General features: G+C 37.9%; 1 protein-coding gene across 2 annotated transcripts in view; it reads left to right on the forward strand.

Moving 5' to 3' along the window:
- The window catches only part of KIAA0408 (KIAA0408 ortholog), a 30,751-nt gene extending 26,351 nt beyond the window's left edge, over positions 1 to 4,400 (forward strand). The window contains exon 6 of one of the 2 annotated variants that reach the window (XM_028494464.2): positions 1,346 to 4,398. In XM_028494464.2, coding sequence (XP_028350265.1) covers positions 1,346 to 1,448 — 103 coding nt within the window. In that variant the 3' untranslated portion in view covers positions 1,449 to 4,398. Of the gene's footprint in view, positions 1 to 1,345 lie in introns of both variants that reach the window. The other variant, XM_024122529.3, reaches the window with a different exon arrangement.
- The last annotated feature ends 21,620 nt before the right edge of the window (positions 4,401 to 26,020 follow it).

A 26,020-nucleotide genomic window follows, 5' to 3' on the forward strand; every position in this document is an offset into this window, starting at 1 on the left:
ATTTAATTTTTGATAGTCTGATTAATATGTGTCTTGGTGTGTTTCTCCTTGGATTTATCCTGTATGGGACTCTCTGTGCTTCCTGGACTTGACTGACTATTTCCTTACCCATATTAGGGAAGTTTTAAGCTATAATCTCTTCAAATACTTTCTCATCCCTTTTTTTTTCTCTTTATTTTTTTTTCTCTTCTTCTTCTGGGACCCCTATAATTCGAATGTTGATGCATTTAATGCTGTCTCAGAGGTCTCTGAGACTGTCCTCAATTCTTTTCATTCTTTTTTCTTTATTCTGCTCTGCAGTAGTTATCTCCACTATTTAATCTTCCAGGTCACTTATCCATCCTTCTGCCTCAGTTATTCTGCTATTGATTCCTTCTAGAGTATTTTTAATTTCATTTACTGTGTTGTTCATCATTGTTTGTTTGCTCTTTAGTTCTTCTAGGTCCTTGTTAAACGTTTCTTATATTTTCTCCATTCTATTTCCAAGATTTTGGATCATCTTTACTATCATTACTCTGAATTCTTTTTCAGGTTGACTGCCTCTTTCCTCTTCATTTGTTTGGTCTGGTAGGTTTTTACCTTGCTCCTTCATCTGCTGTGTATGTCTCTGTCTTCTCATTTTGCTTAATTTACTGTGTTTGGAGTCTCCTTTTCACAGGCTGCCGGTTCGTAGTTCGCGTTGTTTTTGGTGTCTACCCCCAGTGGGTAAGTTTGGTTCAGTGGGTTGTATAGGCTTCCTGGTGGAGGTGACTGGTGCCTGTCTTCTAGTGGATGAGGCTGGATCTTTTCTTTCTGGTGGGCAGGACCACATCCAGTGGTGTGTTTTGGGGTGTCTGTGAACTTAGTATGATTTTAGGGAGCCTCTCTGCTAATGGATGGGGTTGTGTTCCTGTCTTGCTAGTTGTTTGGCATAGGGTGTCCAGCACTGGAGCTTGCTGGTTGTTGAGTGGAGTTGGGTCTTAGCGTTGAGATGGAGATCTCTGGGAGAGCTTTCGCTGTTTGATATTTCTTGGAGCCGGGAGGTCTTTGGTGGACCAATGTCCTGAACTCGGCTCTCCCACCTCAGAGGCACAGGCCTGACACCTGGCCAGAGCACTGAGACCCTGTCAACCACACAGTAGATGAATGGTTTATTACCGAGGATATTGAAGCACAGGAACCAACAGCCAGATGAAGAGATTCATAGGGTGAGGTCGAGAACAAAGAAACTTCAGTCCTCTTGTAGTTTGGAGCCCTGCATTGTGGCCCGTGGAGGCATTCTGCTTCATCAATCTGGAAGCTCTCTGAAATCCCTCCTTTTGGATTTTAATAGTGACCGAGAATTTCTCTTAATTTTGTCTTACAGTGATCTTCACCAAAATTCATCATTCATGATATGTATGATTTCAGTTCTTCCAAGAGATATTATTCAAGAGGTCATGAAGTCTCACTTTATGAAAATAATTTAACTTTTGATGCTTATGCTCTGATATTGTATAACTTTTGTATGTAAGTCTAAATGTTAAAGGTAAAACCCAGTAAGTATCCCAATAAGTATCCAAAGCAATTCTCATCTATAGCAGCAATTGAATCCTGACCTCTTCAATCTTCAAAAGAATCACAGAACATGTTCACTCTATATGACTCATGTGTACTCCAGAATAAATGCACGCATTTCCCTTGGTGCATGCAGTTATTTCCAATTTATAATTTCACTCTAAAATTAGTTGTGTCCCATCAATTTCTTTTTGAGGCTTTATTCTCCAATTAAATTATTTACTCATGTAATTTTATAAAAATCACTGAACAAATTTAATCCAGCTATTTGGGATCTGCATGTTTTTTTTCCACATAATGCTATTCAGCCTCAAAGTAGCACCAAATTATACAACCTGAACTGTAAAATTTTTTATTTCAGTCTTTGCAAGAAATTTTTGTGTTAAAATTAACCCAGTAAAAGATTCCCTGAGTTAATGATACCTAGAGTGAAAGAGTTAATTTGCAATGAAAGCCAGAAAAACTTATTTTTAAAAGGAAGTTATATAAAGGAGTAAAAGGGGACAATATTCCATCTCTATATGTTTAAATTCAGGAGGTAAATCATTGAGAATAAAGATTCTTCCTGGGAAATCCCAGGCAAGGAGAGAGGAGCTGAGACCAGGCTTGTCACCATTTCATTATGACGGAAACTGGTGGTGGTGTAGCCCAGTGAGCCAAAGCTAAATGAACTCATGACATTTTCAACACAGCAAAAGCAACCACTAGGCTTTCTCAGGCAAACTGAGGGCCTGGGAAAAGTACAATATCAAGGACTCCAGGGTGGTTGTTCTCAGGAGTCAGACAGGTGTACATCTTCATGGAGATTCCTCATAAAGCATCAGAGACCTGACACTGAATCCAGGGCCAGGGTAGGAATGAAGTATCCAGAGGAGGCAAATAGCAAGAGCAAGATACTAGATCAAGAAGCCTAGTCCTGGGAACCAGCATGTAGGAAATTTAAGAGATAAAACTAGAGGTTGGGAAGGAAATTTCCATTGGAAATAGGAACGGAGAGGTTTTCACCAGCGTACCAGATCTTTACTGAAGTTGGGAGCCAAGAAGACTTGCGTAGCAAGTGAAGGACCCATTTGTAGGGAATTAAGAGTGTAACCACCAGAAACTAAAATAAATGGAGGATCAGTGCAACTTGAGCTCTGATTTTGAAAGACAAGTGAAGGTGATGAGGTATGGACTGATGTTCTCTTCTTTTCACCTTCCTTTTATTGTCATTTTCCTGTGACTCTGCTGCCAGAATCTAAAATTTTACCTAGATAATCTCATAAATAAAATAAGCCATCTGTATCTTCACATAATAGACCATAAGAGCAAAACTAGATACCCCAGAAATTGAAAGTGACATTTTTCTTCAATAAAAAATAAAAATAGGCACATCATCAAAGAGTAACACCATTTTTAGAAGAACTTCTTAGAAAATTACTGTATATATGAAGTGGATCAGCATAGGTAACACCCAGATTGCACCTGAGAATAGAATACAGTCTTAGAGAAAAAGAAATGCAATGTTATTATAACTAAAGAAGGTGAAACGTAATCAACTTCTCTGAGCTCTGTCTGAATGGAAAGGAGGTAGATTTCATGGAGCAGAGGCAAAGGTACCTGAGAGCAAGAGTATCCAGTGTTGATCCACTGCTGTCCAGTTAAAAAATAAAGGCCAGGGTTTGAGAACATGAAGTTTCTGACCACAGGATTATTCCATTCTGTCTCGGGAGGAAGAGGTTCCCACGCACTGATCTGTGCCACGAGGTCACCCAATGCCATCAGCTCACTTTTTCCACACTAACTCAAGCACCCTTCTGATTCTCAAATTAACAACCTAGATATTGAGAGAAGTAAGAGAGCATCTAGACTGGTGTTCTTTGACTATTTCCAGGAAGTCTTCTCTAAGAGCAGAGAAAATAAATCACTACCCAAAGGTCTCTGACGTTGTCTAAAATTCTTTAATTTTGGGGGGTTGTAACTTGAAAATTTTTACAGGCCTTAAACAAACAGGAATTTCATTTGCTTTGTTCACTGCCTTTGCCAAGAGCTTAGGAAGGTGCCAGCAGAGAGTAAGCTCAATAAATGTTTGTTGAATAAATTAAAAAAAAAAATTTGTTAACTGTTTAACAATAACAGAATGAAATGTTTTAATCACCTCCTATCAGGAACTTCAAAATAGGTTTTCCTGTCTGCTTCCTTATTTAATTACCACTGGTCTGAATTTATTTATTTCCTAAAATTGAGCCACCTGAATTTACATTGTATAGTCATTTCTCTTCTTGTCATAGTGTCACCATATTTTTAGCACTTAAAATGTGCATAGAAATTGAGATCATTTTTTTCACTCTTTTGTAAACTTTATAAGCATAATCACTGAGGCAAGATACAAGATCACTACCAAAGAGATAGTATTCCTCTATGTTTGAATTGACTGCTGGTAGAAATTTTGTTAAGTATCTTTTAGCTGAAAAGTTGACGTGTTATATGAAATATTGCAAGGCTGTCTCTTTTATTGTCTTAGGAGAAAAACAGTTGAAGGGCCTTTGTGAAGGAAAAAAAATAACAGTACATGGACTAACTTTTATCACAGGTCATTGAATTAAAATTTCCAAAATTTCATTGTCGATAAGGTCAACTCTTTACAACTCTCACACTTTAATTCTGCTGCAGTCTTATCACGCCCAGTGAAAGCTTTCACAATTTCACTTTCACAGAGAATTCAATCTTAACAAGTTTTTGCTAAATAAGCCAACTCTGAGAACTGCTGTTTTATCATTAGCCAAAGCAGTGATCCATCATTTTAACCCATATTTTAGCCATTTTTACAAGTTTTTAATTCTCCATTTAAAAAAGAGTAATTCTACTAAATTGAAAATCTGATCAGCATTTTTCTCTGTCTAAACCAGCACATATACATGTCAAAGTGCAAGTTTTCAGACTCATTTCCCATTTCCTTATAAATTTATCTAAAAGATAAGCATCTAAATAATTATTTTTGTTAATTTTCAACAAAATTCAGCATTTATTTCCAACCCACTAATACACAAAGAAAAGCAAAAAACAAACTCTTTGAAAGGACGTATTATTATTATTTTTTTTTTCGGTACGCGGGCCTCTCACTGTTGTGGCCTCTCCCGTTGCGGAGCACAGGCTCCGGACGCGCAGGCTCAGCGCCCATGGCTCGCGGGCCTAGCAGCTCCGTGGCATGTGGGATCTTCCCAGACCGGGGCACGAACCCGTGTCCCCTGCATCGGCAGGTGGACTCTCAACCACTGCGCCACCAGGGCAGCCCCCCCAAAGGGGGTATTATTGATGCACGGCTTCAGGGCTGCTGATTCATGCAGGGTATAAAAAGTGACCTTCTTCATCAATGTCAACATCATATATTCGTTTCTCTGCATACACTCATCAACGTGTATTTTCATTCATTAAAAATAAATCTCATATATAGTTTAAAATTTATTTTTACTGTTATTTTACTCTAAATTATCCATATAAAATTAATGGGCAAGGATTAATTAAATTGCCAAATTATTAGTGTCCATGCTTTTCGGTTAAAATAAAGAGCAAAGTTAATGTTCGTCTCTCAATCAGTCATTCCAGGATATACTTCTGGTGTGTTAGAACTATTGAACATCATTTAATAATTGTATCTTTTTCACCTTGTCAGTTTCTTTTTAAGCCCCAAACAGGTATAACCATAGCTATAGCATGGAGCTTCACCAAGGTCGGGGTTTTTTTCATGGCTCGCGGGCCTAGCAGCTCCGTGGCATGTGGGATCTTCCCAGACCGGGGCACGAACCCGTGTCCCCTGCATCGGCAGGTGGACTCTCAACCACTGCGCCACCAGGGCAGCCCCCCCAAAGGGGGTATTATTGATGCACGGCTTCAGGGCTGCTGATTCATGCAGGGTATAAAAAGTGACCTTCTTCATCAATGTCAACATCATATATTCGTTTCTCTGCATACACTCATCAACGTGTATTTTCATTCATTAAAAATAAATCTCATATATAGTTTAAAATTTATTTTTACTGTTATTTTACTCTAAATTATCCATATAAAATTAATGGGCAAGGATTAATTAAATTGCCAAATTATTAGTGTCCATGCTTTTCGGTTAAAATAAAGAGCAAAGTTAATGTTCGTCTCTCAATCAGTCATTCCAGGATATACTTCTGGTGTGTTAGAACTATTGAACATCATTTAATAATTGTATCTTTTTCACCTTGTCAGTTTCTTTTTAAGCCCCAAACAGGTATAACCATAGCTATAGCATGGAGCTTCACCAAGGTCGGGGTTTTTTTCTTTAAATAGACTTTAGTCATCCGGAAATTTTGACTTTTCAATTGTGATTTTCATTCCTACCTAATATTTTTTTTCTCTGTTGGTGTGACATTTTCTGGTTGTTTGAACAGTTCATTTTAATATTAATCACAAGAACAGTGATGGTTTATGCAATTATTCTCAGGGTTTTATCCACTGAAAGATATAAAGGACTAGACCTTTGGCAGGTCCACAATATTATAGGTCCTATTTCAAATATGCCTCTAAGTACATCCTACTATTTTTAGATGGCAGCTACCTAGTACTAGTTCAGCAGTAAGGAGAATGGTCTATGACCTTTTCACCATCATTTTCACTGGAAAAACTCATCTCTCTGACCTTTGGTGATTTCTGGATGTACTAAAAATTTTAAATCATCTGTTTTATATTATTTATACTCAATATTCAGCTTGTGATCCAAACTTCCTGTGTTAAATCACAAAGTGTATTTCCTGTAGGGAATACAATTTTAAAATTACTACATTTTAAATGTGTAAGTGAAAAAATGATAGCACACACAGTACAGATTTTTTTAGTATATATATTTGCTATTGGCAGGAAGTAGAACTTAGAAGGAATCAAACACTTGTAAACAAAATACACAATGACAGTAATTGTTAGAAATTCTTAAACTCCATTTTGGAATCAATGACTTTACGTGGCATGTAATCTAAAGTTTGAAAACACTGTTGCAGTAACTAAATAATTTCTCTAAAGACTGGCTGTGCAGGTCTCTGAAGACACGTGACGAAATCTCGCTTTTCAGCTTTTCCTCTCTAGCAGCCAGTGCCTTAGCACACTCTGTTCTTCCCCTAGTAGCATGTTCAGATTAATTTCTTGGGATGGTAATGTTGTCAGCCCTTTAGTCCCTCAGCACAGGAGTACCAAATTTTCCAATCAACAATTGTACCTAAGCAGGTTATGCTTTCTAGGCTTACATAAAAGCAGCAAAATATTCACCAACAAAGAAAATCAGATTATCTACTTTTCGTTGAATTGGCATGTACTAAACACAGTTTTTTACACTTTTTATTTTGAAGGAATAATAGACTCATAGGAAGTTGAGAAAATAGAACAAAGAATCCCCCATGCATCCTTTTTAACCCAGCCTCCCCTGATGATGACATCTTAGAAAGCTCTAGTGTAAAATCAAAACCAGGAAATTGACATTAGGATATTACCGTTTTAAAACCAGCATTCATTTGTGTGTGTGTGTGTGAGTGTGTAAGTGTGTAGTTTTATGCACTTTTTTTATGTACAAATTTGTATAATTACCACCACAATCAAAATAATTGCTTGTTCTATCATCAAAAAAGAACATCCTTTGCTGCCTCTGCGTGTTTGTGTCTCCCTCCTTCCTGCACTACACCCATCCTTGTGCCCTGGCAGCCACTAACCTGTTCTCCATCTCTCTAGTTTTATCAGTTCAAAGATGCTATATGAATGGAATCATATACAATGAAATGTTGTGAAATTAACTTCTTTCACTAAACGTAATGTCCTTGGGGGTCCATTTGTTTTGTTGCGTATATCATTAGTTCACTACTTTTTATTGCTGAGTAGTATTCCATTGCATGGATGTACCAGAGTTTGTTCAACCATACATCCACTTAAAGACATTGAGTAGTTTTCAGTATTTTACTATATAAACTGCTCTAAACATTCACAGGTTTTTGTGTGAAATAAGTTTTCATTTCACTGGGGTAAATGCCCAAAAAGAGTACAATTGCTGGGTAGTACAATAAGTGTATTTTTAGTTTTGTAAAATCTGGAAAACCATTTTCCAGAGTGGATGTACCGTTTTACATTCCTGAAGACAATGTATTAGAAATCCAGTTTCTCTTCACCCTCCCCAATATTTGTTATTATTATAGTTTTTATTTTAAATGTTCTAATAGGTAGTAATATCTCATTGTGGTTTTTGTTTGCATTTCCCTGTGGTTTTTGTTTACATTTTCCTCCACCAGAGTGGAGGAAACCAGAGTGCCATCCAGCCCACTTCATACCACCTGTCCACCTTGATGCCAGACAAGGATGGAGACTTGGCTCTCCACTTGGCCCTGGAGACAACAGGTATGCAGACTAAAGACTAGCACAGCTTGCTCTTCCTCATTCTACTTCACTGATGCCGTAGTGGGGTGGAGGCTCAGCTTCCAGCTGGACTCCACTAACACTACTACCCAGGAAGAAATACCAGAGGATTGCCACCTTCCTCTACTAAGAGGTAGATTGGCTCCCCACTTATCTTTGCCAGAACCACGGAGGGTGTGTAGTCAGTGAGGTGGACAGTGTATTGTACTGTAGTGGTATTTTGCTGGAGTACAGTGGGTATTGTCAAGAAGCTTTTATGTTCTGTTAGGCTGCCTTTTTCCTGGTCCTTTGACCAGAACAAATAGGCCTTGCTTGGAGCTCGTTTTGCCTGTGCCTGTTGGTGGTCCAGGTTGCAGGCTTCCCCGGTGCCCTGTCTGAGTTATATGAAAGGCCAAAAGAAAAACCAAGGAACTGAATCCCACGCCGTGCCTCACCTCCTGGGGTAACTGGTCCCTCTTCCATCTTTATCCCAGCTTTCAGAGACTTCTGATGTTTGTTTATTGTGTTATGTCCAGTGTGTTTAAAGAAAAACGACCTGGGAAGAATTGGGCTACTTCACATGGGCTAGAGCAAGAAGTCTTCCCCAAGCAATTTCTTTTTGTAAAAGCTTTATTGAGATGTAATTCATAAACCATAAAGTTCATCATCTTAATGTGCATAATACAGTGGGTTTTAGTTTATTATCAGAGTTATACAACCATCACCACCATCTGATTGTAGAACATTTTCATCACCCCAAAAAGAAATCCTGCACTAGTAATAGTTACTCTCCATTTCATCCCCTACACTCCCCTTTCCCCTCCCCCACCCCACACAAGCCCATGGCAACTACTAATCTACTTTCTTTATGGATTTGGCTTTCTGGAAATTTCATATAAATGGAATTATATGATATATGGCTTTTTATAACTGGTTTCTTTTACCTAGCATAATTTTCTCAAGGTTCCTTCACATTGTAGCATGCGTAAGTACTTCACTTCTTTTGTTTCCCAGTAATATTCCATTGTATGGTTAGAACACATTTTTTCCCATTCATTAGTTGATAGACTTTTGGGTTGTTTCAGTTTGTGGGCTATTATAAATGCTGCTCAGAACATTCAGGTACAGGTTTTTGTGAGAATATATGCTTCATTTCTCTTGACCAGATAGCTACGTATGGAATTTCTGACTCACATGGTAAGTCTACGTTTACCATTTTGAGGAGCTACCAAATATTTTTCCAAAGTGGCTTCTCCATTTTACAATCTCACTAGCAATGTATGAGGGTTCCAATATCTTCACATCCTTGGTAACACTTTATATTGTCAGGATTTTTTATTTTAGCTGTGCTGCTGAATGTGGAGTGGCATCTCCGTGTGTTTGATTTGCATCTCCCTAATGATGAATGATGTTAAGCATCTTTATGTGTGCTTATTGGCTATGTGTTTGTCTTCATTGGAGAACTGTCTATTCAAATTCTTTCCCAATGTTTAACTTTGTTGTCTTGTTGACTTTTAGGAAATTTTTACATATTCTGGACACAAGTTCCTTATCAGATACATGATTTGCAAATATTTTCTATTATTCTGTTTTTTTTTTTTAATTTTCTTAATGACGTCCTTTGAAGCACAAAAGTTCTTAATTTTGATGAAGTCCAATTTATCTATTTTTTCTTTTGTCACTTGCGCGTTTGGTATAATATCTAAAGAACCATTGCCTAATGCAAGGTTATAAAGATTCATTTCTATATTTCTATAAGTATGTTGCTTTTTAGCTTACTTTTAGTTTTATAATCCATTTTTAGTCAATTTTTGTATATGACATGAAGCAAGGCTCTAACTATATTATTTTGGATGTGGATACCCAATTTCCCCAGCATAACTGATAAAAATAAATGATTTATTTCTGGACTCTCAGTTCTATTCCACTAATCTGTATGTCTATCTTGATGCAAGTACAACATTGTCTTGATTACTGTAGCTTTAGAGTAAGTTTCTGGGCTCCTTACATTCCCATATAAATTTTAGCATCAGCTTATCACTTTCTGCAAAAGAAGAATGCAGCTGGGTTTTGGGTAGGGACTATATTCAATCTGTAGATCAATATGGAGACTATTGCCATCTTTATTATGTCTTCTGATCCACAAACATGTGATATCTTTTCATTTATTTCTATCTTCTTTAATTTCTTTCCATAATGTTTTGTAGTTTCCAGTGTATGAGTTTTGCACTTTTTTTGTTAAAATCAGTTTTAATAATTTTATTCTTTCTGATGTTATTGTACATGGAATTGTTTCTTTTTATTTTCAGATTGCTCATTAATAGTGTATAGAAATACAATTTATTTTTATATATTGATCCTGTGTCTGGCAATCTTGCTGAATTCATTTGTTAGTGCTAATATTTGTGTGTGTATGGTGGGGTGTTTCCTTAGGATTTTCTACATACAAGATCATAGCATCTGCAAATAGACATAGTTATACTTCCTCCATTCTAACCAGGAAGTCTTTCATTTCTTTTTCTTCACCGATTGACTGGGATAGAATATCCAGAACAATGTTAAATAGAAGCAGCAAGAGTGGACAGCCTTGTCTTATTCTAATCTTAGGGGGAAAGCATCAGTCTTTCATTATTAAGTATGATGTTAGCTATAGGCTTTTCACAGTTCTTCATTATCAGTTTGAAAAAATTTCCTTCTATTTCTTAGTTGAGTGGGTTTTTTTGTTGTTGTTAGGTGAGTGTTGTTTTTTTTTATCATGAAAAGGGGTTGGCTTTTGCTGAATGTTTTTTCTGCATCTGTTGAAATAATCATGTGATTTTTGTCTTTTATTCAATTGATATGGTGGACTACATTGATTGAGTTGATATGCTAAACCAAACTTGAAGTCCTGTAATAAGTCCTACTTGGTCATGGTGTATAATCCCTTTTATATGTTACTGGCTTCAGTTTGCTAGTATTTTGTCATTGAGGGTTTTTGCATCTATATTCATAGTGGATATTGGTCTGTAGATTTTTTGTGATATCTTTATACATTGTTTTGGTATGAGGGTAATATTGGTAATACTGGCCTCATAGAATGTGATGTGAAGCGTTCCTCCTCCTTTTATTTTTTGGAGAGTTTGTGAAGGATTGGTATTAATTTTTCTTCAAGTGTTTGGTAGAATTCACTAATAAAATTTTCTGCCCAAAACTTTTAAGCATGAAGAAAATATTGTCTTTTTAAACACAAATCTCAAAGTAAATATACATTCCAGGAAGCTGCGTTGAGTTTATAATATTAAAACCACTTCTATTTACATTTCCAAAGCACGAATGTACTTTATCATTCTTTTGTAAAACCATATACCTTGCTATAAAAAGAGCATAATTCTTAAGGTGCCTCTTCATTCTGGTGTCAAAGACAGATGTCCTGTTTGTAGCGTAGGATTTCTAGTGGCTTCGTATCAGTACTTTATCAGTCAGGGGCCAGTCAGGAAAACAGAAACAATGGTAGGAATCTAAACACAAAAGAACAGGAAATTGATAACAAAGATACTGGCATTTCTGGAAGAACAAACTGATGATGGGGACTAGAGGAGCAAGAAAGAAGAAGATGTAATACCTAGAGATTAGGAGCTGCTGATGTTCCTGGCCTGGAGCACACACTTGATGCTGCGCTGTTGGAAGCTCTGTCAGGGCTGATTCTAGGATGTGAAATAAGGACCATTTCATATAGAAAAGTGCAGCTTCCATTTGGACTGTCGAGTTGGAAATCACCTCACCTCCACTACCATTACAATGACGCCAGCAGTTACCACTGGGTGGGAGCTAGAAGCCAGAAGCTTCTCTTTTCCTTTATCATCCTGATCTCCTGCCAGTATCAAAGGAGCTTAAGATGTGTAGTCTCCCAGCCCTGACCATACACAGCAGAGTCTACAAAGGCAAGTGGGAAAATCCAAAATGCTTCTGCAGAACTTATTATAAAATTAAACATTTGATTTAAAATGCCTTAACAGGAGAAATGATAGTACATGGCACCTGTGGGGAAACTTTATTTTTTACCCCAATATTTTAGGGCAAAATGAAATTATCACCAATATGTAGCAGGATCATTTACTTATAGATCTCAGTAAAAGTGACAAAGAGGGTTTATAGCCTTAAATTGGCACAGAGTACTACATAGAAATTTCAAACTGCTAGTAAGAGAATAAAGAAATTTGTGGGGTTTTTTTTCCCCGAATTGTACTCAGGATCTTAACTTGTTTGTGTGAAGAAGAGCAAGGAATAAGTCTGCTCTTCTTTTATGGTACTGAATACCATAAAAGTATTCAACCCATTCAAAAAAAGAGAAGATTAATAAATCACTGAGGATCATCCTTTAAACTGCATTTCACATTTGTGCCCTAAGCAAGCACTTCTTACCCAGGTCATCCTAATTTAATTTACAAAACCTGAAAATATATTCATTCACCTGGTATCTCTTCTCCAACTCTGTAATTTACACTCTAAAATGTTCATGGCTTTTTAAACAAAACTTCCATAATTATTTAAATGAAAAGACAGACCTGGTTCTAAATCACATGACTGTTACAGTCCCCAAATTCAGGCAGTGCATGTCATGCAATGGGGGCACAGACACACACAACATTAGCAACCAGAAGTATAAAAGTAAAGTGGTTGTCCTGGGGAAACGTACAGTCAGGCACACTCAACAATAGCAAGGCACACTCCATCCCATTGACCTGAATACCCTGCACAGCTCACAGAGGCAAGCTGAGGAGGGGAGAGCAGGACTCTCTCATCATAGAAAGGGCTCTAGGAGAAAGACCTCACCAGACCTCACCACTATTCTACATATTAATAGAGAAAGAGGGCTAGGAAATGGCCACTTGATTTTGACACTGTAACAAGGGGAGCTTCTTTTAATAATGTCATGGGACATTAAAAACAGGCTTGTTGGAAAGGGGGAGCCCCAGAGCTCAGGCACTGCTGTCAGCTTGTTCTTTCATCAGGCTGACTCAGACCAGAGTCTAACTAGCTACCAAAAGGGGGAGGAAATGAGCTACTGACACCAGCCATCTCAAGGTGTCTCTCCTTGTATTTGTGAACTGTAACAGCCAGGGAAAGAGAAATAAGAATTTAGAGAAGTTTAGAGGACTTAGTAGCAAATAGGCGCTTAATCTTTTGACTGTAGGAAAAAATGTTGTTTTATACTGTAGAATGGAAAAATGTAATGGGATTTCACTTATATATAGCAAATACCTTTGTATTTTCTTATCAAAATTTTATAGAAACAGATATGTGTAAAGAGAAAACAAATTTTAAAAGATGTAAACAAAATATGGTTTATTTTATTTAGTCTTTCAAATGATTTTTATCTTCTAGTGTCCTAATTAGAAAATTAACTTAATTTTCCTCTAAAGAATAAGAAAAAATATTTTTATCTTATAAATAAATCACTTTCTATTCATTTAAATTATATAAGCATTATCTGTTAGCTTAATTGTGTTTAATCTATTAACTTATTTTAAATAATAGACTATAAAATACTGAGTTAATGACCCTGACCGGGGTTAAGAAATTACCATCCTGAGGAAAACTGTTCCAATAAGCATATTTATGATGACCATACATGGGGGGTTGCTATACTTAACAGTTATAAATACAGAATGCCCAATTAAAATTGAACTTCAGTTAAACAACAATTGGTTCATAATCACCTTATTGATTTATTCTACTCTGAACCGATTGTTAACACAAAGTTAGATAAATAGATGATGGATGATGATGGTAGGTAGGTAGATAGGTAGATAGAACACAATATTTGGGACACACATGCTAAAACATTTCTTGTTGTTTTCTGATTCTCAATAGAGGAAAGAAAGAAAAAAGAAATATTTTTAAACCAGAAAGCAGAGACCAAGGGAAGGGCTAACCAGACTAACAATAAACTGGTTGCTTTGAAAAGCAGAGGAGGTTTTAAGTTGATCTCCATGGGAGACTGGTGGAGCTCCTAGTTGCTGCAAGATATGTATTTCTCAAGCTTAAAACCCTACAACATGCAGCTCAGAAGAAAATGCAACAATCAGAAGAATTCTTTTGACTTGGAAAAGTCAGTCTGGATCTAAAAGGAGTTTGAAGCTTAGAGTAGGATAAAGCCTAAATAAATAAATAAATATTTTTTAAAAAGAAAGATGATCAGGAATAAGATTTCTAAGTAAATAAGAATGAACCTTATAAAGCTTTTGATAGATGTTGCTGAGTTGCTAAAAGTTACTTTTCTAAATATCACAGTATGTTTTATCCAGTAGTTTTTCTCTCCCTCATTCTTCAAGCAACTGCACAGTTCCTATGATTTTTAAAGTGACTTGAACAATTCCTTCTCCTTAATCCAATTAAATCCTCTAAAGCATTTAGAACTACTGGGAATCATGAAAAAAAATAGTCCTGTTATTTTTTTCCCTGTTTATAGGGAGAGCCCACACGTTTTGCCCTCATTGGAAGCCATCACTTGACAGTGAGCCATCACTGACAAGTCAATAGCAGCTACCAAAGATAAGAGGAGAAGGAATACTGGATGAATCTCACATTACCTTTGACCATGCTTTGAAGCCTTAATGAACACTTGTGATAATTGTATCCTCATATAGAAAAACAGATTGCTCAACTTCAAATTAATAACTGAAAGGTGACTTTGAAATAATCTATTTGGCTGCACTACATATTTTTCTTGCTCTGCTGTAGGCTGTCCTGTTTACCCTAGAGACTGACTAAAGTAAACCCTGGAGACTCCACTGACTTGAGTCTCTGATGCAGCCACTGAGATCCTTTGATCAATGGATTAAAAATAAATAGGTCCCTAAAACAAAGCATCTTTTCTCTCTCCCTACCCCACCCCCAGCTTTTCCACTTTTGTCAGCTGTTTGAAAGATCTAATTAAAGCCACTGTGTTTTGATACACAGCCAGCCCCCAACAGGTTGAATTACAAGTCATTCTGTAGTCAGAGATTCAAGTCAGTGTTCTAGCTTTTAAAGCTAGAACAGTGAGTAATAGGTTACATTTGATCAAATTCAGCATTGGTTTTCAGGCAGAGAGATAAAATGGAGGGTTATATAATTTCTTTATTAATATACAGAACTTAGCTCCTCTTTGTCACAATTCTGTTTTAAATTACCCCACATCCCCTGTAATTAACAACAACAAAGAATTAAGCACTATCTTCACATATTGCTAACCAACTAATAAGATATTTAACATGAGATACCCTGGAAGCATTTTATCACTGTATCAAATCCATCCCATTAGTTGACAAATATCTTTGTTTATATAGAATAGAAAAGTACTTGGCCAGGAGTATTGAGGAGACAAAGTATAAGAACTATACAGCATTCTCAAGAATTCAGGATGTAGGGCTTCCCTGGTGGCGCAGTGGTTGAGAGTCCGCCTGCCCATGCAGGGGAACCGGGTTTGTGCCCCGGTCCGAGAAGATCCCACATGCCGCGGAGCGGCTGGGCCCGTGAGCCATGGCCGCTGGGCCTGCGGGTCTGGAACCTGTGCTCCACAACGGGAGAGGCCACAACAGTGAGAGGCCCGCGTGCCGCAAAAAAAAAAAAAAAAAAAAGAATTCAGGATGTAGATGGAGAAAAAATACAATACAATAAAAAAATACAATACATAAAATTGTAACTAAAACAATACATGGTACTAAACAATAATTATGATATACTCAATATTTTTATAATTTATTAAAGTGTACAAAGTTTGGCCTTCACTGAAACTCTGAATTTGGTATTTTTACCACCATACAATGGATGAAGAAATTGGGATTTAGGGAGACAGGAACTTGCCCAAGATTTCACTTCTAGTAAGAGATAAAGTCTGACATCAAATTCATGAATCTGAGTATTCTAGGCAATTAAATGTCTAGAAAATCAAACTTGGAGGGGAGCACTTATGACAGATGCTGGATTTGACTGGACCTAGGCACATAGGTCACGTTAAGTGAAAGACAACTTTGTTGGCAAAGGCATGACAAATAGGAATTCCTGAGGCCTCCACTGGAGGTTGCCTGGAGGGGAGGCTTCAGGAGAGACTGGAATAATAAGGCTAAAATGTTTATACTTTATTAAGTAAACCAATGGGTACTAATGAAAATTTTGAAACAAGCGAGTGACATTTTATCTTTGAAGAAAATGACAGTAGGCTTCAATAAAGTATATGAGTCGAAAACGTTCTTTATATACATATATATTTTTTAAAATAACTTTTATTGTCTATTTTACTCCTACTGTTATTTTAAATTTATTTATTTTTGGCTGTGTTGGGTCTTTGTTTCTGTGCGAGGGCTTTCTCTAGTTGCCGCAAGCGGGGGCCACCCCTCATCACGGTGCGCGGGCCTCTCACTGTCGCGGCCTCTCCCGTTGAGGAGCACAGGCTCCAGACGCGCAGGCTCAGTAGTTGTGGCTCACAGGCCCAGTTGCTCCGCGGCATGTGGGATCTTCCCAGACCAGGGCTCGAACCCGTATACCCTGCATTGGCAGGCAGATTCTCAACCACTGCGCCACCAGGGAAGCCCCGTTCATTTATATTTTTAAGAAATTACTTCTAGGAGCTCGGGACTGCCATACTATGCCAGAATATATTTTCGGACCACTAAACTTGGCAAAAATGTTATAGGTATCAACTGTCAAAATCCCTTCCCAGATGCTCCTATTGTATTTGATAGTAGCTAAAGGATATCCATTCATGTCAACTGTTTCTTTGTAGAAATGCCCCAAGATTATGAGGACCATTTTTCTGGTTAAGGAACTTAGGTCATTGTTATCTTAATAAATAGACTTTGTTTTCAGGGACTTTGAACATATTCTGAGGCAGTGTTGTTTCTCAATCCTTGAGATTCCAGGAAACTGGGAAGAGGCATGGCAGAGAGGAAGTGAATGGAACAACAGTGACATGGGTTTGGAGTCTACTGGGTGAGGCTTTAAGACAGCCACTAGATTCCAGTCTGGGGTTAGGGGACATTGCTTCTTTGTCTTTCTTTTCCACGTCAGAGCTGACTAGCTTCCATCTTGCAATAGAATAAAGGTGTATAGCACTGGTTCTTTCTCAAATACATTTTGTCCCTCTTCTAAAACTCTTTGTCAGTGAAGCATAGGGAGAATCTGTGAGTCTGAAGGAGTCACTAAAATTGTTCTTATGAATACTATGCCAGTTAATTTTATAACACTGTATGGAAACAAGACACACCAGGATGGATAAGATTAGTTAGCATTCTGAAAATGTTCTCAATGCTTAAATAACTGGAGATAAAAGTTGAAGCAACATAATGGAAAGTTATTCTTTCACCTATTCCTTTTCTTCTATTCTCTGATTCCATATATCTTGATATTTTAAAAACATGCAAGATTTATTTGTTCTTATGTATATCTTGAATAGCTTGGTATAATTGATACCCATGGAATATGATTATAATTTTTATGGCATTATTTGACTCTCAGAATTAAAAGACAGTCATCACTGAACCATAAACATGAGTTAACCTATATTTTATTGAGCCTCTGCACACACCACCATTTTAGACGTCATAGTAACCTGGGCCTTTGCCCTCAAGTATTAAAACATGGTTATAGAGAAAAAAATACATGCTTTGAAGCATTTCCAAAGTTAGCAGTCAGTAAGCATAAAACAATACTGTAATAGCACAAATTAAATGCATACATGTAGAAATGACAGACTAGACAGATTGAGTAATAATATTTCTGACCACATAAGGTGCCTCTGTCCCACCCAACAGATGGAGATTTTTTTCAAGTTCCCAGGATTTGCCAAACCCCATTCTACGTCCTCCATAAAATAGGTCATCTTTTTTCCATCTGATTAAAACCCTGATGACATTGCCAGTCCTGAATATAAAACAAAAATGAAGCTTCTAACACTGTAACCCAAAATACGCAGGGGGATGAAGAAATTCCTCTAGATTCATAGAAATCCATAAGAAGATTAGCAGTCATTTTAATAAGCCAGAAGACCCAAAGAAATGCTATGCACGATATCCAGAGAATAAAAGATCTCATTTATTTCGTTCAACAAATATTTATCAAGCACCTTTACGTATTAGGCATTGTTGTGGGTCTGGGTGAATACAAGCTGATAAAATCCCTTCCCTTGGCGCTTACAGTTTAATGAAGGAAGAAAAACCAAGAAAAAACATACAGGGAAAAGATTTTGGATGCCAGGTGGGAAGTAGGGTGTTGAGAAATGAACTAGAAAGAAGACAGAATACGCTGGAATGGGGATTCAATTTAAACAGAGTGATTAATGAGGGCTCATTGGGAAGAGGATATTTGAGTCAGGATCATAAGAAGGTGAGGGAGTGAACTCTGTAGGTATCTGGGGGAAATGCGTTCTAGGTAGAAGGAATAACAAGACCAAATGTCCTGAGGCAGCGGAGTGTCTGGTGAATGAGAGACCCAGTAAAGAGGCCAGTGTGGCTGGAGAAGAGAGAGCAAGAGACAGAAAAATAGAAGAGACTGGAAGGGTGATGGGGAGCCAGGTTGTGTAAGGCCGGCTGAGATGTTTTAAAGGCTTACACTTCCACTCCAAGCAAAATAGAAAGCCCTGGCAGGACTTTAAACAAGGGAACGACATGATCTTACACATGTTTTAAAGGCATGGCTCTGATGCTGTGTTGAGAATTTAAAAGAAAAATCTAAACAAATAATTCCCCTTTGCCTTGAAAACAAGGAGTCCATAGAAGTATCTATCAATGGAAAAAAGAAATGCCTTGTCCTTTGTACAAAGATGTGGCTCCTTCGTTTGGGCATTTGGCAGAAAAATGGTGGGAAAGTTGGAGCTGATGCATCCACCCTGTCTAACCCTGTCACTCTCCTGCCCAGTGCACACAGAGGAGCCAGCTGGCCAGGATTAGGTGCTTCCTCCCACACAGGGAGTGAAGGAAGGCGTGGGCCTTGGGAGCGTATCATTGGCAAGTGCAAAGTGAACGACTTCTCTCTCTCCTCCTGTTCCTACTAAGATGAAAATCAGCTTAATCTCAAGAGCAAATAAACAGCATTTTTACTGATAAAAATAAGGTTTCTTTACTTCAATTACTTTCTCGAAAAATATAGATACAGCACGCAATCCTCAGAGCAAAATGCAAAATCCCAAACCTGACATCCAAGGCCTCATCACCACAGCCCTGCTCTTTCTCCCATCTTCTATTTTTTCTGAACACAGACAGTGAGCGTTAGCCAAACCAAACAGCCATTTTCTGCTCCTTTGCTCATGTTATTTGCTCTGCCTGAAAAGCTTCCCTAACTCCCACTTCTCCTGATCCAAAATGAAGCTACAAAATGAAGTTGAAAGAGCAAGAACTTAAAATCAGGAGCCTGGGTGACTAACTATTAAACTTTGACCCCCGTCTCTTAAACTTCCTCAGCCCATTTCCTTATTTGCCTCACATAGTGTGTTATATGCCAACTAGATGATGTATGTGAAAATCCTTATAGATTACAAAATAAAAACATCACATGAATTTATTTAGTCAGTAAATATTTATTTCATTGAAGGGGACAGATTGAAGAGAATAGAGGGAATGTAGGAAGAATTTAGGAATAAGAAAGCTCAGTGATAAGTGCTGTCACAGAGGGGGTCTATGGCTGCCTAAGGATGCTCTCCTCCACTGCACCTAGTCATATGGTGGAGAGAAAATAGTCAGTCCCACCCCTAACCCTCATGGGGCCTGGGGCAATTGTACAAAATGGAGACCCATAGTCTATGTGTCACGTACCTTCATAACAACAAGATTGCAAAATACCTGTAAAACTATGGTTTTCATATAACTTGAAAATGTGAGAAACACCAAAGTTGGCTGAATTCAATTACTGTTACACATGTCCAGGATTTTATTTATAGACTGGTGGTGTGATGAGTAATAAAATAAAGGCAAGCATAATTAATGATAATTTAATACATTCTATTAAATTTATTTTTCTTGTCTTCATTTTGAGAAAACCACTAATGCTGTGCTAGAAGTATAAAATACACACAGAATTTGAAGACTTGCTACCCCAGAAAAAGAATGTAAAATATCTCATTAATTTTTGTATTGATTAAATATTGATATAATATTTTGTAAATATTGGATTAAGTAAAACACTATTGAAATTTTAAAAAAATATATATATATAGTACGTATTGACTTTCACATGTTTTAGATAAAACTAGACACTGAGCAGTCTAATGCTGATTTGGGACAAGTCCCCTTTCATTTTATTTCTGAGGCAGGGAAGATGATAGTGATCATTGCTCCTTCAATCCTCTCCTTGAACAGACATAAGAAAAACATGGCAGGAACAAGGGCTGGAGCTCAAGAACCTGACTCAGCCCAAGTCCACCTTTGGCCATGCTGTGCCCTGTTATAAGAGAGTAACTATGAGCCTGATTGTTAGTGCAGAGGGAAGGTGGAGAGGACTGAATAATATTGGTTCTGTGAGCAGGAAGAATCTGCAGCACCTGGAGGACGGCATGATCTCACAGCTCCCAGAAAACCATACCCAGAAAAACCTCCTTCCTCACCGAAACTTGAAATCCTGGAAAGAATTTCTTTCTAAAGTCACAGGAGGAAAGGGATAGCATCCAAACTACCTCCCATAAAACTGTATTTCATGTTTTATGTAAGTCAAAGAGTATCTGTGAAATCAAGGACTTAGGAGTTCCCAGAAATAAACTTGAAATTGAAAAGTAGTTGTAAGTGACTTATAATCTGTCACATGGGTTTTGCATCTTTAAGCATGCCACTGGTATGAATGAGTACCCAGCTAATTTAAATAAAAGCAGATTCAGATAAGTCTAGCTTAAAAGTTTTATATCATTCCCTTTTAATCTGGATCTTTTGGTGTGGAAGTAACCCAGGGATTTGGCACATTCTGGATGTGTGGGCATAGGATAGGGCTTGGAGTTTGATCACAGGGCAGGGAATTGAATTCCTTCCCACCAGAAGCGGAGAGTTGGGGGGAAAGGTGTTACGGTATCCACGCGAAGTTGGCACTTCTCATGCGGCAGCCTGGGAGGAAGGGAGAGAAAGGGTCAGGGTCCACTACTCAGCGTGACTCTGAGCAGAGCAACAGGCCAGGAGGCCAAGCAGCCGAAGATGAGGCAGATAGACAGAGAGAGAAAAAAAGAGCCTGTTGACAATCAGTAAGTGACCAACTGTTATAAGAGAATGTTGTTTGTCCCGGTGCAAGACAAAGAAACGGTACGACAAAGAAACAAGTGGGGTACAGGTCTCCTCTTCCTGAGCTGTTAAATTTGATGTGTAGCTGGCTTTACGTAGGTAGAAAGACAAGTGAGAGGAAAAGGATTAGATCAGGAAGGACTGAAGAATCTCATCCAAACTGGGGTTTAATGTAACAAAAACATTAATATTGATATCAGGGCTCAGATGGATGTTAACTTAGAGAAAGGCAGGGCAAACTTCCTCCCTGAAATTTTGTATGTTTTTAAATGTGTGTTTTACTGCCTGCAACCACCAAAGGTAGCCTGTTTGTGACTCTTCTTTCTGGAGGGCAGATATGTAGATATATGTTGATATTTGCCTTTTTTCATTATTTATTTGACATATTCATTCACTGGTCTTTTTCTTCTGGTTAGATCACAGTGAAAAACGAAAACAAGAAACTTTCTAATTTTTGGACTCATATCTTTTTACAGTATAATTTAAAAATAATTCTTCTAATTACACATTTCTCAAAGAGTTGATATTTGAATGAGCACGTTGTAAGCTTTGAACATGGAGAATATTTACTCTGCTTTTTCTTCCAGTCCAACAGAGCAATTTTGAAAACTGTGCTAAAAGCATTTACTTACAAGATCATATCTGGGCCAAAGATACTTGATAATTATCAAACTGGCTGCAAGAGAGGAATGAGATTAAGAAGACAGGACATACTGCATATTATCAAAAGGAGGGAAGGGATCAGGGGCACCTACCAATCATTTTCACTAAAGTATTGTAAATCTAAATTTTCCACATGCCTGAGACATAGTTTTATTATTGTAAAGGTTACCTTACATATGAAAAATATATACCTTTTTATAGATTCATTGATTTTCGTTATATAAACAATAAAACCATGTATTCGAAGGGCGTACATAATTATACTAAAGTGCTACTGGTATGTGTGTTCATGTGATGAGGTGTGTTCTTCCCTCATTCCTCTGCTTTCTAAGTTTTAGACTTTCTTCTATGATTTAAATAACACATAGTAGGAGGACGGGGAGGTTCTTGCACCTAACCATGACATTCACCTAGGAAAATCTCCGATTTATATCAACCTGTTGGTTTCTTTTCTCTCATCTACCGAGCAAGCTAGAGGAAATCCTACACCTCTGAAAGTTAGTATGTCGCCACAAGGGGCAACCGTCAAGCTTATCAGGGCCTCAGGGCCTGCCACTCTTTTATTTTTCCCAAGCCATCTCCTACTGCCTATGGGTATTTCAGTCCTACATTTTTCCAAAACCCTCTATTTCATATTCCTTCCTTGTTTTCAACAGTCTATCTTATTTTTAACTGAAAGAAAAGAAAAATAGAAATCACTCTGCAAGAACAGTGTCACCTTTCTCCACATCACCATCACTCCCTCCTCTCTCAAAGGCTGGCTCTTTCGCCTGGTGCTCTACAAACAATCTCTCTTTCAGTCTCTAACCTGTTCTTGACAAGGGAGACCGTAGAGGTTATACTCTCTGCTGGAAAGTTCATTGTTAGCAAATCCAACTGTGAGGCAATCTAGGGTCAACTGTTCCCAGACATGAGTAGTACCTGCAGTAAACAGTTACTGGATCAGGAAAGGGTCTCAATAGGTACAATACCTTCATGTTATTCCTTAATTTATTTAACAAATATAGAATGTACTCAAAAATGTTTACAGTCAAGAGGGAGGAGACATATTAAGCCAGTAATTACACAGATCATTAATTAATTATATTCTATTAAATGCTCTGAAGGAAAGATACAGGATATTGAGAGTATATAACAGGGGATCTTGCCTAAACTATGGCATTAGAAAAGCCTTCCCTGAGAAAATGTCAAGTTAATTGAGAGGTGGAGAATAAGTAGGAGTTAGTTAAACAAACTGATGGGGAAAGAGCCTTTTAGGCAAAGTGATCATAAGGCCTGGCATGAAACTTGAAAGCTATGAAAATTGAAAGTAGGTCAGTGTGGCTAGAGTTTATTGACCAAGGAGAAGAAAGGGTAAAGAAGGAGCTTCATAGGTATGCTGGGACCAGATCTTGGAGGAGCCTGGTCTTATCCTATGATCTTATCCTGCGGGAGCAATGGAAAGCCACTGAAGGATTTAAATCGATTGGCCTTATTTGCATTGTTTTTAAATGTAGATTTCAGATTTTTTGTTACCAGCACCAACTAAAACACTACTTTTTTTTTTTTTTTTTTTTTGCGGTACGCGGGCCTCTCACTGTTGTGGCCTCTCCCGTTGCGGAGCACAGGCTCCGGACACGCAGGCTCAGCGGCCATGGCTCACGGGCCCAGCCCCTCCGCGGCATGTGGGATCTTCCCGGACCGGGGCACGAACCCGTGTTCCCTGCATTGGCAGGCGGACTCAACCACTGCGCCACCAGGGGAGCCCTAAGACGCTACTATTCTAACCCATAAAATGCATATTAAATTCCAAGAATACATTACTATTGGGTTTTTCTTTCTGGTTATCTAAATCCCACACCATTGAATGCACAGCTCACCTTTACTTCCATGAAGACTTCTTTGAGCATTTCAGGGCTCAGTGCTTTACAATTTTGTGAATTCTTAGAGCCATTGCAGCCTTGTCATTCCCTGTCAGAACATTAGCTTCAGGAGGACAGGGATTACTATCTGCTGTCTTCACTGATCTATCCCTATCACATAAAATAGGACCTGGCCATAGCTGGTGCTCAGGAAATATTTGTTAAATGAAAGAATGTACTGCCCTCAGTAAGGTTTTGGGATTCAGGATTTGTAATAGTCGTTTTGGAATTGTTATATTAATTATTAAGCCTACTTTGCCTGAAAAAAAAAATTCTGGCAAAATACAGAAAATATACATATTTGTTTAAGGTATATATGTTGATATCTTCATAAATGTCCTGCTTCACATATAGTTTATATATAATATAGTAAATTATACATATGTATTAAATATATATTTATGCAAAGCAGAACATTTTTAAATATACAAACTCACAGATTTGAAGGAAATGCTGAACAATCAGATTCCAAGAAATATAGGAACCAGGGTAACTCTAGGGGTCTCAGCCATGGAAACTCTCAGATGGTCTTTTTAGGGCCCTGCCTTCTGTGTTTGTGTCACTCCACTTCAGATTGAGATTTTTAGGAGATGACAATTAGCACAGTTTGGAATACATGCATTGCGTGCCTTCTACCCCTTTGAATCTGGGATGAGGGAGGGACAACTTCCAAAAGGAAAAGTGAGGTGCTATTAACAGGCAACAGAACAGCTGACAAGGGAACATCTGCAATAAATAACAGATGTCCAACACACAGCTGACCCTCCATATCCACAGGTTCCACCTCCTCTGATTCAACCAAACACAGATCAAAAATATTCAAAAAAAAATTCCAGAAAATTTCCAAAAGCAAAACTTGAAATTGCCCACATGCTGGCAACTGTTTAAATAGCATTTGCATTGTATTATAAGTAATCTAGAGATGATTTAACATGTACAGGAGAATGTACATTAGTTATATATGCAAATACTATGTCATTTTATATAGGGAACTTGAGCATCCTCAAATTTTGGTATCTGTGGGCCCGGGGTGGGGTGGGGAAGGAGGGTGGTAGGTCCTGGAACCAATTCCCCACAGAAACTGCAGAACAACTGTGTTCACTTTACCATGATGCAGTGTCTCTTCCTTTAATTAAATGCTATAGTAGACAACAAGGTATAGGTACAAAGAGGCTTCAGTTCCTGAAAACTTAGAACAGTATGGAACTATTATCTGTATTTATGTAAAAGAATAATTATTTATAATTAATAATGTATTTATAATTTTATATGATTCATATTAAAATGTAGACCAATGTGATGAATTCTTAAAATGGCCACAAACTCTTTCTCTCCCTGAACCCATGTCTTTACAATTTGACTTTACAGGTCCTCCCGTTAATAGGTGGAATCTTTTCACCTTTGATTTGGACATTAACAAAGGAGACACAGGCAGCAGAAGCTTGACAAGCAGTTGCACATTGGAGCTTGACCATGTGAACAAGCGCACGTGGCTAGTCAAGACTAGGATGACAGATCGCATAGGGAAGACACAAGCCATACCGGCTGAGGCCTCCCAGACCAACCTCCAGCCAACCTGGGCTGACTGCAGACACATGGCTGACTGCAGACACATCAGAAAAGACCTGCAGACTCAGACCAGTGGAGCCCAAACAAAATTTCATGAGCCAAATAAATGTTTGTTGCTTCGTGGAGCTAAGTTTTGGTGTAGTGTGCCATGAAGCGAAATCCAACATATATAATCGGTAAATTAACATTTTAAGCATAAGAAATAAAAATGAAAAAAGCAAGTCGAGCAAATTCAACCATAACCATGTGTGTTGTCTCTCTTCCTCGTTTGATCCCATAAGTGTTCTTTAAGACAAGATAGTCTGTGAAAGTAAGCCAATTCTGAATTAACCTCTTAATCTCCTTTTGTGATTCATTCTCTTAGTAGGAACCATGCTTTAGATTTCAGGTACTCCGATTCTTTTGTTCTCAGAGTAACTCATACCCGTTTGATTCTAGGTTTTGTTGTTGGTTGATGTGTCTCTTTTGTTTTAATTTACAAAATTTAAAAAAAAAAAAGAAGCTTCTCTTCCTTGCTGATCTTTAAAAAATAACATTTTACAGAGCTTCTTCTCACAGTTCTTTCTTGGATGAAGTCTACCATCTGAAAAAACACAAAGCAAATTTTCTCTTTCTGGCTCTCCTTTTGCCTTTCACTTTTTTTTTTTTTTTTTTTTTTCTTTGCAGTACGCGGGCCTCTCACTGTTGTGGCCTCTCCCGTTGCGGAGCACAGGCTCCGGACGCGCAGGCTCAGTGGCCATGGCTCACGGGCCCCGCCGT

Source organism: Physeter macrocephalus, chromosome 10, assembly GCF_002837175.3.
Source record: "Physeter macrocephalus isolate SW-GA chromosome 10, ASM283717v5, whole genome shotgun sequence".
NCBI lineage: Eukaryota > Metazoa > Chordata > Mammalia > Artiodactyla > Physeteridae > Physeter > Physeter macrocephalus.